At 43.4% G+C, this 14,185-nt stretch overlaps 1 protein-coding gene and 1 long non-coding RNA gene across 2 annotated transcripts; both read left to right on the top strand.

The window, feature by feature from the left end:
• Nucleotides 1–22: 22 nt before the first annotated feature.
• On the top strand, nucleotides 23–2,757 carry LOC123631579. Its single transcript, XR_006733192.1, has 2 exons — nucleotides 23–203; nucleotides 1,648–2,757. It is a non-coding gene; the product is annotated as an uncharacterized LOC123631579 (long non-coding RNA).
• An 887-nt stretch (nucleotides 2,758–3,644) lies between these two features.
• On the top strand, nucleotides 3,645–14,185 carry ZNF394 (zinc finger protein 394). Its single transcript, XM_045542151.1, has 5 exons — nucleotides 3,645–3,659; nucleotides 4,657–4,793; nucleotides 4,957–5,449; nucleotides 8,259–8,385; nucleotides 13,089–14,185. The coding sequence occupies exons 1-5, from the start codon at nucleotides 3,645–3,647 to the stop codon at nucleotides 14,171–14,173; spliced, it is 1,857 nt and encodes a 618-aa protein (XP_045398107.1). The 3' UTR covers nucleotides 14,174–14,185.

The raw sequence follows: 14,185 nt of genomic DNA, 5'->3' as shown, positions 1-14,185 counted from the left end.
GGCGTGTCCTCGCGCTCCCCGCTGGAAGGCCGTGTGTGAGCCTCTAGTTTCCAGGGAGTGCTGTTTCAGCCGCGCGACTTGGCGAAGAGAGGCGCGAGGTTTGCGCAGGGCCTCCCTACCACGAGAGATCCCATCCTTAATCTCTCATTTCCGTATGGTGCCTTACGGTTCTCCAAGCCCTTCGCAGTTTACAAAGTGGACAGGTAGGACAAGCGTTACTATCGCCACTCTTTTAGGGCCGCTGAGGAATACACTGCGGAATTGCAGCATCTGCAGAGGAGAAGGTATTTAGAGGTTAAAGGTCTCTTTTCCGGGCGCCTAAAATCATGCATCATGTAGGTATCTTCCTATCTAGTACAGAACCCCTGATGAATGTTTGTATTGTATGTATTTTTTGTGCTAGTGAGTTGACCTTTTTCGTTTTTGTTTTTTGAGACGGGGGTCTCGCTGTGTTGCCCAGGCTGGTGTGCAGTGGCTATTCACAGGGGCGATCACCACGCAGTACAGCCTAGAACTGCTGGGCTAAAGTGATCCTGTCCCTCAGTCTTCTGAGTAGCTGTAACTACAGGCGCGCCATCGTGCCTGCCAACGTTTAAAAATAAAAATAGAAGGAGAATCTATAAGGGGATGTGGTATAGAATTTTGCAGCTGTGGTTTAATTTTGCTGCTCATTTAATTAGCTTAGTTTTTTAATGTATATAAAAGTTGTTTAAAGTGGCTATACGTTTTTTCTAATATATTTACCTCCATTTAAATGATTTACAAATGCCCTTTAGACTTTAATAGTTTCATTTTTCTTAAATAGATAATACATTCTCATGAGTCAGAATTCAAAAGGGTATACGGAGTAAAGTCTTCCTCCCATTCCTATTCTGCATCCATTTTTCTCCCTAGAGATAGCCAAGATGACTAGTTTCTTAAGTGCGTACCAAGGTATATTACATGAATATTCAAGCAAATATGTTCTATGTGTAAATGGTAGCACAATTTATATCCCTTCTCCACCTTACTGTTTTTATTTAATAAATCTCAGAGATTGTTCCCTATCAATACATGAAGGGTTTTCTTATTCTGCTTACTGTCTGAATAGTATAGCATTATTCAAATATACTGTATTTAATCCTTACTGGTGGACATTGAGGTTATTTCCATTTTTTTCTATAATAAGCACTGCTCCACTACATATATATCCATATATATGTCATTTTAGACATGTGAAACTACTGTAGGAAATTCTTAGAAGTGAAATTGATGGGTAAAAATGTAAGATATATGTATTTTTTCAGATATATAGATACAGATATATCTTAACCTTTTGGCAAAACAAGCTATAGCTATAGATACAGATATAGATATCTGTTGATCTGACTAGATAAATGTCCTGGACAAGCACAAGGACATGTAGAGAGATTAAGTACAAATGCATAGTGGTACTTTATTCTTCTCTTTTCTGCCCAAGTATGCCCACCAATGCAAGACTGCTTTCCAACAACTCTGCCAAGTTTTCATGCCTCACCCCTGGAGTGACAACATTTGTCTCCAGAGTAACAATATATTTTTATCCTCTGAGGTTCATGTCGGGAAGACTTCACTAGGGTATCCCTCTTGACCTTGCTTGAATATTTCCTCTGTCTTTTACATTTTCAGGATTTCAAAGAATTAATACCATTATGTGAGGAAATGGTCTGCCAACCTAGTTCAAAGGAAGGACACACATGCTGCAAAGTTCAGGAGCACCCTAGATCACCAACTGGAAGTTCCGGGATCCCCAAGATCACCCTCAGGTTCAATGATTTGTTAGAAGGACTCACAGAACTCATTGACAGCTGTTATATTCACAATTGGAGTTTATTGCAGCAAAAGGATACAAATTAAAATCAGCCAAGAGAAAAAGTATGTAGAATAGGATCTGTGAGAGTTCCAATCATGGAGCTTCCAGTTGTCCTTTCCCAGTGGAGTGGTGCAGCCAGTGCTAACATCCCAGCAATGATGTGTGATAATACATACACAGTATTGCTGACAAGGGAAGCTCACTTGAGCCTTTATGTCCAAAGTTTTTATTGGGACTCAGTCATGTAGGCCTGGTTCACTGCCCATATGGCTGATCTTAGTCTCCAGCCCCTCCAGAGGTCAAGCTGATACCCCATGGCCCAAAGTACCCTCACCATGAACTACACTGCTAACATAGACTATCTGGCATGGCCCAAGACCCCAAAGTAAACAAAGATACTCTTATCAGGCAGGATATTCCACGGGTTTAGAGATTAACTCCCAGCAGCTTAGGGCAAAGACCAAACTTCTCTTTGAGTAAGGTTAATCGTCTACTGCATGTGTGTCCTAAGCTTTTTTGCTTTTTAAATTTCTTTTCCCATTGCTAATCTTAATAGACACTTATGTCTGACTGAACAATAATTTGTAAGCCATGGAAAATAGCTAGAGTAGCATTATAAGATTCAATCCATAGAAAACATTTTTATGTCTAATTATTAAAGTAAACATGCCTGGATTGGCCTTAGACATACATACTTGTTAATTATGAAATAGATAATGTTGGGTTTTGGGGGGTTTTGCCTCCTAGCTGTAATCTTTCCTATCTCTGGTTCCTTACCACTCCTACCCTGTCTCCATAACATCTCCTTACACATATCTCCCCAAGCCAACAGAATATAAGAGTACCCACTGTGTTTAAGACATTATTCTAGGTTCTTGGTATTCAGAAATAACCAAGACAGACAATAAAAACTTGTTTTCTTGAAAGAGCTTTTGTGTGATCTGTTAAAAATCCAACAATATTTTGAATAGATTAATGATCCTATTTTATGCGTGTTTTAGATATTAGAAAAATAAGTCTCATGGTCCTTAAGTGACTTCACCAAAACCATATCTTAACCTTTAGACAAAACAAGGTCTAGGAGGTCTGATTTACACCCCAGGGTTCTCTGCACTAAGTGATTCAAAGTTGTGTTAAATCTCCAAGTTGTCCCTAAGGTAAACATTTGGAATAAAACCGTTAAAACTATATAGGAAATGAGAGTTGGGTATTGTTATCCTGTTCCAGTATCAGCTCTGCCACTTACTAACTGTGTACACTTTGGGTACATTCCTTATTTTCCCTGGTTATCAGTTAATGGTACTAACCTAGAAGGTTATAAGGATAGAGATATAGCCCTTCAAAGTTGTTAGCACATAATAAGTGCTCAATAAATGTTGGCTTTCATTATTAATCATGTTATCCAGAAAGGTATGGGCAAAGGTTCTGACAGGTAGAAGGTGGAAAAGGCTGGGGAGTTCTCTGTAAGCATTCTTTGGGATAATAGGAGAGTTGAGAGTTGGTGACTGCTCTCAGTTCTTCCTCCTTTTGCCCTAGAATGTCTCCCACTTGCCCCTTTAGAACCTAGAGGCTTCTCAGAAATTTAAATAAACCTATATAGTGCACATTGTTATGGGTTAATTGGGTAACCCCCAATTTCATATGTTGAAATCCTAACCCCGAGTAACTCAGAAGGTGACCTTACTTGAAGATAGGGTGTTTACCAAGTTAAAATGAAGTCATTATGGTGGGCCTGACTCCATTATGACTGGTGTTCATATAAAAAGGAAATTTTGGAACAGACTGCATGCAGGGAGAATGTCATATGAAGACAATGGCAGAGATTGGGGTGAGGTCTCTACAAGCCAAGGAATGCCAGAGTGCCAGTAAACCACCAGAAGCTAGGAGAGAGGCATGAACAGATTCTTCCTCTCAGTGTTCAGAAGGAACCAGCTCTTGATTCCATACTTGTAGCCTCCAGAACAGAGACAATAGACTTGTTTTGTTTAAGCCACCCAGTTTGTGGTACTTTCTTACTGCAGCCCTAGCTGTTCCCCTATGCCACCTCCCCTCACCCACCCCTGCATCTAAGCAATAAGGGAGAGCAGGGACAAGTGCTATTCCTCTGCTATAGTCTCAACAGTGATGAATGCTCTGGAAACATTCACTGGGCAATCGATGACTGAAGGCTCACTGGGTACCTTGCACTGTGCAGGGACATGCATATGTAATACGTAAATTCAATTTGCTGGTTTTCCTGGAGTAGAAGCACAATAGGTGGGCATATGTTTTTTGAATGAATGAATGGATGAATGAATGAACCAGGTACATTTAGGAGGAAAAAAATTATAATAAATGAACATCGTAGCTGTGGAAAGACCTGGGCTTGGAGTTTGAAATAGGCATGTTGGTCTCATCATCAAGTTACCCGCAGTTTGACATCCATCAGGCAAGACACAAAAATTCTTTGAGCCTCAATTTCCTCGTCTTTGTTTGGGTCAAAGTCGTTAAAATCTGATATACATACAAGCAACTGACTAAAAAAAAAATTCCTCTCCAACCCTGAATTACTTCACCATTATTTAACCATTTTTAAAGGACTATAGCACTTTTCACCATCATTTTAAGATGATTTCTTTCATCAGCTCAGAGCCTAAAATGGTTTTGGCAGACAAATCTATGTTGAGGCCCAGCTAACAGGATATTTTCAAGAAGTTGGTACTAGAGCCAAGAAGTTGGTGAGAGATGAGAAGTGCGCATTTTTGTGCGAGGTGAAAAGTGCGGATCCTTTTTCGGTCTGGCTTTGGGCCACCTCCTCGGAAGCGCGTTATTTTCTTGCGCGGCAGGAAGCGGCCCAGGACCGGCTGTCCCCGGGCCTAGGGAGGACTGGCAACCACCGAGATGCATCTCCCCGGGGCGCCTGGAGAGGCCCCGGAAGTAGCGGGGGGCTCCGCCGGGAGTCGGTGACACACTTCCGGCCTAGGTTATTTCTGTCGCGGGACTGAGGCTGGATCGCTGCGGCAAAGGGGGAGTGCGGGAGCGGGGCCGGGCGTAGAGGGGCCAGGTGCTTGGGACGCGACAGCGGTGCGCCTCGGCTTTGGGGAGAGCGGATGAGGGCCTTGGGTTTGCTCTCCCGTCGCCTGAAGGCGCGCCCCGGGGAGAGTCCGCACATGCCGGAGAAAGGTGCGTTCGGCCCTGAGCGCCCCGAGGCGCGGCAGTGACGCCGAGGCCGCAGCCTGGGTGATGGCTGCGAGGTCCAGGGACGCCGCGTCGCCCCTGCGTGACGGACTTTTGACAGTGAAGGTGGAGGAAAACTCACCCGGAGGTCGAGAGCACCACCCGCCCAGGGCCTGCGAGGGCCCGGAAACTTCTCGACAGCGCTTTAGGCAGTTGCGTTACCAGGAGGTGGCTGGACCGGAAGAAGCGCTGAACCGACTCCGAGAACTTTGTCGTCGGTGGCTGAGGCCCGAGATGCACTCGAAGGAGCAGATCCTGGAGCTGCTGGTGCTGGAGCAGTTCCTGACCATCCTGCCCGAGGAACTGCAGTCCTGGGTGCGGGAGCACTGCCCGGAGAGCGGGGAGGAGGCTGTGGCCGCGGTGCGGGCTCTTCAGAGAGCGCTTGGTGGGACCTCGCCCCAGGTGAGAAGTGAAAGGTCTGTTCTGGGTGTGTGAGGCTCCGACACATGTCTCCTTTCCTTCCTTATTACATTTTGTGTGAACTTTAGGATGTGCATGAACTTTCCTATCCACAGGAAAAATGACAGCTCTATCCAGGAAATGACATGAGTTATAGACCTCAGCATAAAGCTAACACGGATTATTGTTTATCCGCTGTAAGGCACCCTCTTGTCTTACTTGACTATTTGGCAAAGACTAATGTCATCATGGAAAGTGGGCTCATATCATTTTTTTTAGCACAGCAATTCCCTACCGTTTTTAACGTGAGGATCTCTTTTTTCTTTCTAATGGTTTGACGACCCCCTCCTCCCACATTGATAATGGTTGTCCTTTTTTATTTTTCAATCTGCAAACATTATGTGGTGTTCCATGGAGAGCTGGTATAGCGCAGCAGTGGTGGGCTTTCACCAAAGCAGATTCAATATAATTGTAATTCGTAGAATACTGTTGAACTTTAAATAAGGCTTGTTTCACTGAGGGACAGCCAGTGTACCTAATTCTGTACTTTTTGTTTTTTATCATTTCATCCCATTTAGCTGCTGCTGAACCAAACAAAGCCAAAGCTAACTAGTTTTACTCATCAAAAACATACTGTGCAGCAGGTGAGAGAATCCAATATGGAGTGATGATATGGTGTTAAGACATTAGCAGATATTAATATGTATGATCTCATTTCCTTGCTGCATGTCAGTTGTTCAGGCTTTTCATGCACATAACTCCATATCACTCCTCCATGAAAAAGAAAAATCTAAAGGGCATTTTATTGTGTAGGTATCATCACTATTAAACAGCTGATCACAGTTCTCCAACTTTGATTTTAAAGGTGGGAAGAGAGGAATCTCATTGGGATAAGCAGCAGGTTGACTTTATCACACAGCCGTAGGTTTTCCTCCTAAGCGCTGAGGATTCATCGCACAGTCATGTGTCACTTAATGACAGGGATACATTCTGATAAATGTGTCGTTAAGTAATTTTGTCATTGTGCAGAGATCATAGAGTATACTCACACAAACCTAGATGGTGTAGCCTACTACACACCCTAGGCTATGTGCTATAGGCTATTGGTCCTAGGCTACAAACCCGTATGGCATGGTACTGTACTGAATATTATAAGCAATTGTAACACAATGGGAATTATTTATGTTCTTTTACTATCATAGTCATCATCTGTCTAGCAGCAGGGACAGGATGTAACTTAAGCTAGAAATAAGGGAGGCATGGCACGAAGCCAAATTCTAAGAAAAGGTACAAGTTGCTGAGGCCACTGAGAACCCAAGGACAGGCCAGCCAACTCATTACTGCCCATCTCATGTGCAGGGAAGAGTCCAGGAAGGTTTTTTACACCTAGTCATACTTTCTCCAGTCCCTGGTATCATGTCTCACACACTGTGGTGAGTATTGAGTTTTCTGTGGATTTTAATGTGATGTAAGTAAGAGGTGGTGGGTGATGGGCCCTGCTGTTTGAGGGCCAGAGAGAACCGTCGAAAGACGGTGTTTTATATTCTTTTAGGAGGTGGTCGGTCAAGTGCAACCACAAGAGGAGACACCGGAGAGGCTCAGGAAAACAAAGTTTACTATACTCAGGTCCTGGAGAGAGGAGGCTTGCCATACCATGCAGCACTGCATAGGGAAGCACTTGTGGCATTCATGAGGCAGAAGGGACAGGAGTGAGGGGAGGGCCCAAGCCACGACCTTTCTTGGAGTTTCCCCTGAAAGGCAGGGCGGGGCGTGCTTGGGGTTAGGGGTAGCACTTTAGGACTGGCTAGTTTGAATAATTTCAGCAGGCTCTAAGCCATAGGAGTGGTCCCCAATTGCCTTGTACTTGGTCCTAGGAAGATTGAGGGAGGAGTACTGCCTCCTGGGGTGTATGGGCCAGACAGAGGAAGCTGGGCCCTGGGTTGGTGGGTTTGCATAGCAAAGGCTTGCATCAAAGCCCTTTGCTGTCTCTAAGAATTGGCTACCCTAGGAGGGGCAGTCTCTCCCCAGCCAGAAGGGTTTTTAAAGATGTCAAAACATCGTATTATACAGAAAGTAAAATATACATATATGTATATACGTATACACACACACATAAACAATATAGTGAGTAACAAAGCCTTGGAGTCAGTTTGTGACCCTCACTGGAACCTGGACAAACATCTCTGTCACCCAGTTTTAGAACCTTCCCTTTCTAAGAATTGTGGCTTTAACCTCTGTGATTGGTCAACTTACATTTGAATAAGTCGTCTGGGAAGATCACCTGGTTGGATAATTATCTTATTGTGAAGTGGTCAAGGGAAGGGAAAAGCGGTTTTACTGAGCACCTGCTGTGGGTGAGGTACCTTCATCTGCTTGAGATATTTGTATCTGTTGCACATGTGAGGAAACGGTGTCTCAGAGAGCCAGCCTTGGAACTCAGGACTTTGTGGTTATGTATTTATTTTTAATCTACATCATGTTTCCATTTTGATAAATCACAGTGATAGAACTCCAATATTGTGCTCCTGGCTATCTCAGAATAGTGTAGACAGTCCACAGAAAGGCTTTCAGGATAACGAGAGAATGTCAGCCTCTATCTTTGGCCCTCTCGACACTCCTTGGTCAGGACAAGACTCCATACTTGATCCCAGCCAGAGGCCGAGAAGCGACGGTACAAGACTCTCCAGCCATGGTTATTGCGTTATTCTTGGCGCTCCCTCCTTTACCCTCTGCAGTCTGGCATCATCCTAAGACCAGTGGTAGCACTGTCTAGAGACAGAAGGTCCTGAATGGGGGTCTTGTATTGTTCCAGGGGATGGTGACATTTGAGGACGTGGCTGTGGCTCTAACCTGGGAGGAATGGGAGCATCTGGACCCAGCTCGGAAAGACTTCTGCAAGGAGAGCACACAGAAGGAATGTGGGACCACAGTCCCGCCCAGTGAGTGCTGTTATTCTCCTGGTTCACAGTCCTGTGTGTGCACGTGCTGTGCATGTGTGGGTGTGTGAGAGAGAGATGTGTGAAAGGCTGGGTTCACGACCACCCCTGAGCCAGTCTGCCAGTCACAGACATGGGCCGAGAGCCTTCGAGTTTCTTTCATAACCCAGGCAGGACCCTTGTGTTCTGTATTGCTAGGTGGTAGATTCAGCTTTTTATTTTGGTTAATTTTTAATATTTCATGCATATGGAAAAGTATAAAAAAAGATAATGAGCATCCCCTGTATCTACCACCAGTTTATCAAATCTTACTACTTGGCCATACTGGCTTCATTTTTTTTCCTCCCCCAAAGAAATAATATGTTACAGCTGTAGGTGAAGCCCCATCCCCTCCCTGAGGCTGTTCCCCTCGCTCCTCCTGAGTGTGGGGATTGTGGTACTTACCATTTCCATTCAGGTTTTGTATTCTCTCTACGTATACATGTAGCTACACACTATATAGCATTACTGTATGTTTTTTTCTCAACATTACATTTTTGAGATTTATCCATGTTGATACATATAGCTCTATTGTAACAAATAACGTGTTTCACTGTATGAATACTCTAAAATTCATCTATCCATTCTTTTGATGGGCATTCAGACATCTAGTTTTTCACCATTACAGTGTTACACTGTATATTATTAGATATTTTTGTATATCTGTTCATATATTGGAGTCTCTGAAGAGAATATACTTAAGAGATATACAGTAGTCCCCACTTTATAGTTCCACGTGCCACGGTTTCAGTTTCCCATGGTACAGCACAATAAGAAATTTGAGAGAGATCACATTCATAAGACTGTTATTACAGTGTATTGTTATAATTGTTCTATTTTATTATTAATCTCTTAATATGCCTAACTTATAAATTAAACTTTATAATAGGGATGTATGTATAGGAAAAGACATAGCATATTTAGGGTTTCATACAGTTTCAGGCATCCACTGAGGGTCTTAGAATGTATCCCCCACAGATAAGAGGGGACTCCTGTGTGTTCATCTTGCTGTCCAGAGAGCCCGTGACCAGTGTATACGCCTACCAGCAGTATATGACAATTATTCTTTCTCCACATTTTGTGTTATCAGGTGACAGCATGCCATTTTCCCGCAGTAGCTCGACTGTTCCTTTCCAAATGTTGGGTCATGTCACTGCTCTGCTGAGAACCTGCAGTGGCTCCTGTTTCACTCAGGGGGGAAGCCCTTGGCCTGTGATGCCTGACGTGCCGGGGCCTCACCACCCTGCTCACCCGTCCCCTGCTCTGCCCCTCGTCCCTCTGCTCTGGCCACACTGCCTTGCTGCTCCTGAACGTGCCAGGCATGCTGCCTCCTGGTTTTTGTGCTAGTTGATCCCTCTGCCTCGAAGGTTCTTCCTCCAGCTCTCCACGAAGCAAACTCCCTGATGTGTTTCAGGTCTTTGCTCAAATCGCTCCTTCTCAGTTAGGCCTCACCTGACCACCTGTTCAGTGCTGCAACTTGCCTACCACAGACCCCTTGTCCTCCACGCCCGCCCTCCGCGCTGCAGATCCCTGGTTGTGCTCAGCTTTGTCCACATCTAACATCCTGTGCGATTGACTTCATGTTCACTTACCGTCTGACTACCCCTTCTAGAATGTAGACTTCTCAAGGGAGGGATCATTGTCTGCTTTGTTGATTAGTATATTCCCAGGACGCGGAATAGTGCCCAGGGTACAGAATAGTGCCTCTCTGAGTTCTGTAGGTTAAGCATCTTTGCAATGTTTTGTGCACATTCTGGCTTCCTTTCCTATGACTTGCCTGTTTATATCCTTTCTCTCCCCTCCTTTCTTCCATTATCTTTTTAAAATTGCTTGGTAGCAATTCTTTATATTTTTGATACTAATCCTTTGTTATTTTTTTATTGGTTATATAGGTGGCTTATCTTTTTACCATAGCATCTTTTGTTATATAGGATTTTTAAATTTTAATATAGTCAAATCTTTCACACTTCTGTTTTATGGTTTGTATTTTTTGAGTCTTAAGAAAACATCGGTTCCCAGTCCTGATTTCAACCTTGCAGAGACAACAAGTTTAAAATCTTTTAGCTATTTATTCAGGTATTGGTTTTCCTATTTCTAAATAAGATGTTTATTTTGCTATTTTTTCCCAATTTCAGTTATTGTCCCTTGATTGCCTGCTGAGGAAGAATTTTGTTTTTCAACTTCATGTACACATTTAGCAGTCCATAATTCTCTCATTATAGTTAAATTAGTCTTTCTGGTTAACTGATACACAATGTTTTAACATTATCTATATTCACCTACATAATATCTTTTCTTTTTACAACTTTTAGTTTTCCCTGGAATTAATAATGCCTAATTTTGCATTTGCCAACTTTTCTAACTACTGATCACTAGTTCACCCGCAAACTCTGTGTTAGAAATGTAAAGTCCCCTCAGTATGTTCAGTTGTATCAGATGTGCTAGCAGTTTCGTTCTTCCCCTTGGAGAGATGCCTCCCAAGACGTCCTCTGCTCTGGTGTGAGTGGGCTGCTTCTTCCCCGGGCCTGTTACACAGCTGCTGCCCTGGGACATCCTTCCCATCACCCTAGGAATTCCTCTTCTCTTTGCTGGGTCTCATAACATTTTCTTCCTTGGTTTACTCCCTTGGTTTGGTGGAGAACATCTTCTAGTATGTTCCAGAGAACATATACTTGGGAGCTAAATCTTTTGAAACTTTGCATGTCTGAAAATGTCTTTATTTCTGTCTCACATTTGGATCAGGATATGGCTGGATAGAACATTCTAGATTAGAAATGATTTTGAAGATAGTGAATTCTCTAGCTAGTTTACCAGGTAGCTACTGAGAAATGCCATTGTGGTATTTTATCCTTGGCATGTGCATTATTTTTATTTTTAACGTTCTGTATATTATGATGTTTTGACATCTTAAAAACTTTTCTGGCTGGAGAGAGCCTGCCCCTTCCAGGGTAGCCAGTTCTTAGAGATAGCAAAGGGGTCAGCCTTTGATGCAAGCCTTCGCTATGCAAACTCACCAACCCAGAGCCCTGCCTCCTCTGTCTGGCCCATACACCCTGGGCAGCAATATTCCTCTCCTTTACTCACCCCAGGGCTAGGTACCAGGCAATTAGGGACCAGCCCTGTTGCTGAAATTATCCAAACTAAGCAGTCCTAAAGTGTTCACCCTGCCTTGTCTTTCTCATGGAAACCTCAATAAAGTCTCTGGCCTAATGCTGTCTTTTCACTACTGTCTCCTGCCTCCTAATAACCCTAGGGTCTTTGCCATGTGGCCCTGCATGGTCTGATGTGCCTCCTGTCTCTAGAACCTCCTGTGCCTACATAAACTTTTTCTGTTCCCTTTCTGGAATTTCTCTTGGTTGTTGGGACTCATAGACTGATACTCTAAGCGCCACCCCTTCACCCCAGTTTTCCATTTTGTCTTTTGTTTCCACTCTCTAGGACATTTCCTTAGCTTTATTTCCCAATCCTTATGCTGAAATATTTGTGTTACTACTTATATTTTCATGAGCTTTTTCTTATTCTTTAAACAGTCCTTTTCTTATATCCTCGTTTCCTGGATGCAGTATCTTATTTATCTAAGAATATTATCTTCTATTAAATTTTCTTCTGTTTCACAGTGTGTCTCACCAGCATTTATATTAGAGGTTTTCCTAAAAAGTTGATAACCTTTCACTTTCCATTTGTGTTTAATAGTCAAAATAAGAATTCCATCTAAAAACTCTGTGTAATAGGGTAGGACTTGTGGACTGGTGATCTTCACTGTGAGGTTGGTCATCAGGTGCTGTTTGATTTGAGAATTCCCATATGTCAGTATCTCTAGGTGTTTGGGCATGGGCTGGTAATTTTTCCATACAGAGATTTAGGCAACAAATATTTATGGAGTATCCACAATAAGCCAGGTGCTGTTCTAGGTGCCAGTGATACAGTTGTGAATACAGCCTATGAACAGACATAAAAAGCCCTTCCCTTTCTGCCTGGAGAATGGAAGCTTTGGAGCCAACAATTTGGGACCTGAGCAGAGGAAAGTACATTAAGGTTCTAGCAATTCTGTGTCAGTCATCACGTGATTCCCTTGATTTGACAGTGTACCCATCCCCTGTTCTCAGCCATGCCTGATGTCCCAATCCTGAATTTATCTAGTTCAGCCTTCCTGGAGAATAAGCTGCAAAAATTTTGGACTAGGGGATGGAATCTGGTGGCTTGTCTCTTCCTTTATAGACTTTGAGCCAGTGCTGGATTGATTCCCCCAGACCTTACCTTCAGAAATTGGAGGCACCAGCTATGTCTGTTATTACAACTCATCCTGTGAATAGGATTTCTGTTGTTGGACCATCCTTCGTTCATGGAATAAAGGCTATACTGCCTTTCTTGACACACCTTCCAAATTGACCTCTCATGAGGCAATGATTTACCCAGCAGTGGGGCAGGGCAGAGGAAGAAGAGATGGGTTGCTGTGAATAAGCAGAGGTATCAAAGGAGAGGAACTGGATGTGCACTGCTCAGTGTGAGCAAGTCTATAGGTTAAAGATTTCAGGAGGGTTTACTGGAGGATATTTAACAGGGACTTTGGGGTGGAGGGGTGGGGGCAGGGTTCTTCTGCCACTACTTATTGGTTTCAGTCTCGCACAGAGATGATTATGGCAGCAATTTGTATTTTAATGTTTCAGGTTTGGAGAGCACACCTGAGAACAAACAGCTGATTCTAAAGCAAGAGATATTAGAAGAAGCTGAGCCACAGGGGTGGCTACAAGAAGTGTTGCAGGGGAAGCCCCGCCTGTTTTCTGAGCATGGTGATACCCATGAGGACAGGCTAGAAAAGCAATCAAGAAACCCCTCAACACTGAAACTTGAAAATTCTCCTGAAGAGCAAGGACTCACCAGCATCTTAGATCTCAACAAGAATGGTTCCACAGAAGGGAGAGACTCTAAAAATAATGAATCTGGGAACGGTGCCAGATATTCCAACTTTGTTCTTTGTCAGCACATTCAGAAAGCACAGGGGCCCATTGATGGTGATGAACATGGGAACAAATGCAAACAGAGTTTAGATATGGTGAGACATCATGTGGTGAAACCTCACAAGTCTACTGACAGTGGAGAAAATGCCCATCGTTCTAGGCTATCTGAGACCCAGAGGTGGTTCCGTGAAGAAAGACCTTATAAATGTGACAACTGTGAGAAGAGTTTCAAACAACGTTCTGACCTCTTTAAACACCATAGAATCCACACAGGTGAGAAACCCTATGAATGCCAAGAATGTGGGAAAAGCTTCAGTCAGAGTGCTGCCCTGATTAAACACCAGAGGACACACACAGGTGAGAAGCCTTATACCTGTCCAAAATGTGGGGAACGTTTTAGACAGAGTTCACATCTAAATCGGCATCAAAGAACTCACAATGGAGAGAAATATTATAAATGTGAGGAATGTGGGGAAAGCTGCCATATTTCCAACCTTTTTAGACATCAGAGACTGCATAAAGGGGAAAGACCCTATAAGTGTGAAGAATGTGAGAAGAGCTTCAAGCAGCGCTCTGACCTCTTTAAACATCAAAGAATACACACTGGAGAGAAGCCTTATGGATGTTCTGTCTGTGGGAAAAGCTTCAGTCAGAGTGCAACCCTCATTAAACACCAGAGAACTCACACTGGAGAAAAACCTTATAAATGTCTTCAATGTGGGGAAAGATTTAGACAAAGTACACACCTTATCCGACACCAAAGAATACATCAAAATAAAGTCCCATCATTTTGATATGCTTCTGCA

This window comes from Lemur catta, chromosome 2 (assembly GCF_020740605.2).
Source record: "Lemur catta isolate mLemCat1 chromosome 2, mLemCat1.pri, whole genome shotgun sequence".
NCBI lineage: Eukaryota > Metazoa > Chordata > Mammalia > Primates > Lemuridae > Lemur > Lemur catta.
Note: the sequence above shows the minus strand (reverse complement) of the source record. Positions and strands in the feature narration are given on the sequence as shown.